This window comes from Postia placenta (assembly GCF_002117355.1).
Source record: "Postia placenta MAD-698-R-SB12 unplaced genomic scaffold POSPLAscaffold_450, whole genome shotgun sequence".
Taxonomy (NCBI): Eukaryota; Fungi; Basidiomycota; class Agaricomycetes; order Polyporales; family Adustoporiaceae; genus Rhodonia; species Rhodonia placenta.
In genome coordinates this window covers 1-2,161 of record NW_020170281.1, presented here as the reverse complement: position 1 = coordinate 2,161, position 2,161 = coordinate 1, and the positions used below count along the sequence as shown (strand labels likewise).

General features: G+C 52.1%; 1 protein-coding gene across 1 annotated transcript; it reads right to left on the bottom strand.

Annotated features, from left to right (window-relative positions):
• Positions 1-48: 48 nt before the first annotated feature.
• On the bottom strand, positions 49-2,002 carry POSPLADRAFT_1063648 (hypothetical protein; the record flags this gene model as incomplete). The annotated part of the gene is made up of 8 exons (XM_024481700.1): positions 49-305; positions 359-491; positions 542-765; positions 823-1,025; positions 1,075-1,198; positions 1,256-1,367; positions 1,427-1,579; positions 1,634-2,002. The coding sequence occupies 8 exons, from the start codon at positions 2,000-2,002 to the stop codon at positions 49-51; spliced, it is 1,575 nt and encodes a 524-aa protein (XP_024332526.1).
• Between the last annotated feature and the right edge of the window lie 159 nt (positions 2,003-2,161).

Genomic DNA, 2,161 nt, shown 5'->3' with positions numbered 1-2,161 from the left:
CCGTGCAGCTGTGCTGTCACAACAGAAATCCCTCCCGGCACCACGCAGCTACTGCAGCGCAATAAAAATGGAGCGGAATCTATCCTCGCCGGATGATCGATCGAAGACAACGAGGATGTCGTAATATGGATGTTCCGGGAGGTCTTCGCCCGTAAGCACCTTATCCAGGTCTGCAGTTCGAACCACACCAGACTGCACGCGTGACGCATACAGCTCCCGTTGCTCTTCGTTACCGACGAATATCTCGAAGAACAATGCAGGAAATTCGTTGAGGACAGTGATCAGGTATGACACGAGTTCGCGTTCTGCGGCAGCATTCAGCACAAGCTCGGATGTGACATATAGAACTACTCGTCACCTTTTGTAGCGATTGCGACTCGCACTACGCGCTGAGGGGCATCTCGAGCCAAGGATGTCACGGCACGTTGCAAAGCCGCCCCCTGTTGGAGTGCAGCTGATTTCAGAGCCGACGCCAGCGAATGAGAATCAGCCTTATTGCAAATTAGCAACCAAGCACTGATGCACAGGCTAACCAGCTCACATAACAGTTAATCGTATCCAGCTTGATTCGCAGCGGATCATTGCACGATAGGGAAGCAGGGGTTGGTTGCTGTGGGGCAAAGAATGCAGGCTGATAGATAAGGTGTAGAGGCCGTTGCACGGCGGGTAATGGATCGATGTGATGTTTAGCCACTATAAGTGATTGCAGGGAGCAGATACGCTGTCCGTAATCATCCACGAGCGCAATGTCGTAACATATCTGTTCTATTAATGATACCCTGGTGAGCTGTTGTCCTTCAAACATGAATAGGACGGTACTACCTGGCCACCATTCTTTGAGGACGACATGCGCATAGAGATGATGCGGCAGCTGTTCCTCAGCAAGATTGCGGTGGAGGAGGACTGCATCGACGTGTGCAGGAAGGTAATACGCATTCTGATCATAGTTGCCGTTGAAAGGCCTGTGCGCCGTCATGTGCAGGCAGGCATCCAGAATTGCAGGATGTAATCGATATCTGCCAGACCTACGGCAAAGTCACGTATGTGAGTCGGGAGGGTAGAAGGACAACATACTGCTTCAGTGCATTATCCATCCCTTTGATGGAGACGAGAGCTTCTTTCTCGCTGTAATAGACGTTCGTCACGCGACGCAGTCGGGGGCCGTAGGCAGAGAAGTATGAGAGAGACGAGTAGAACGCTGTACAGAATCCGCCATTCAGTATTGAACCTGTCATACAGCCCCAAAACTGCGTACATGAGCCCACATGGTTTTTGCATCGCTGTCGGATTGTGGCAATATCTATATCTTTGAGAGGCTGAGATGGCTCGAACGTCAAGTATCCATCCGCATGCAGGCGCTTCTGCTGCTGGGTGAAAGGGATCGGTTACTTATATGTACTGTGCATGGAGTCCCAACGATGCCTACTTTGCCCGAGTGCCAATCATGAGACGTGACAGATTGGACTTTCCAATACGACGAGTTCAGCTCCACTTCTACCGCCGGTGGGGTCTCAGATGAAAGGGACAAAATCGCCTTGAGGTCAACGTGCAGAAGAGCAGTGGCGCCAAACTCGATGGCCTAGACACACAACAATGAGAAGTTGATAGCACGGATAAGAGACAGAAACAATACCATCTCGATGAATCCCGCCGCGGGCATGATTGGCTCTCCTCTGATGACATGCTCTGCAAGGACCGGATGCGTATCCTTGTTGATTCTGAGATACCGGTGGTTCAGTGGTCCAAGATGGGGTTCCATCTGTTTCGCATATCCAGGCGTGTCCGGATAGAGTGCGTAGCTCTTCTTCGAGAATGGATAGGCGGGAAGGGAGACGTCGCATTCGTAGCAGGCTCGATTGTTGAGTGCGGTAAAATTGACCCCATTGAACCCAGAGGCGGTCAGCTCACCGCACACCCTCAATAGATCGACGTGATCCACAGACGGCATGTTTGGCTTCACGCGATGCATCGTTGATATGACCGGGCTACCGTCGCCGGCCATGGATGAGATGTAGGACACCAGGACAGGATGTGGTGAAATCTCTACAAATGTGCACGACTGCGACGCGGTAAGCCTTTCCATCGCTTGCGTGAACCGTACGGGCGATCGCGTATTCCTCCAGAAGTAGTCGGCGTCGATCGAGTCGGACAACCTCTCTCC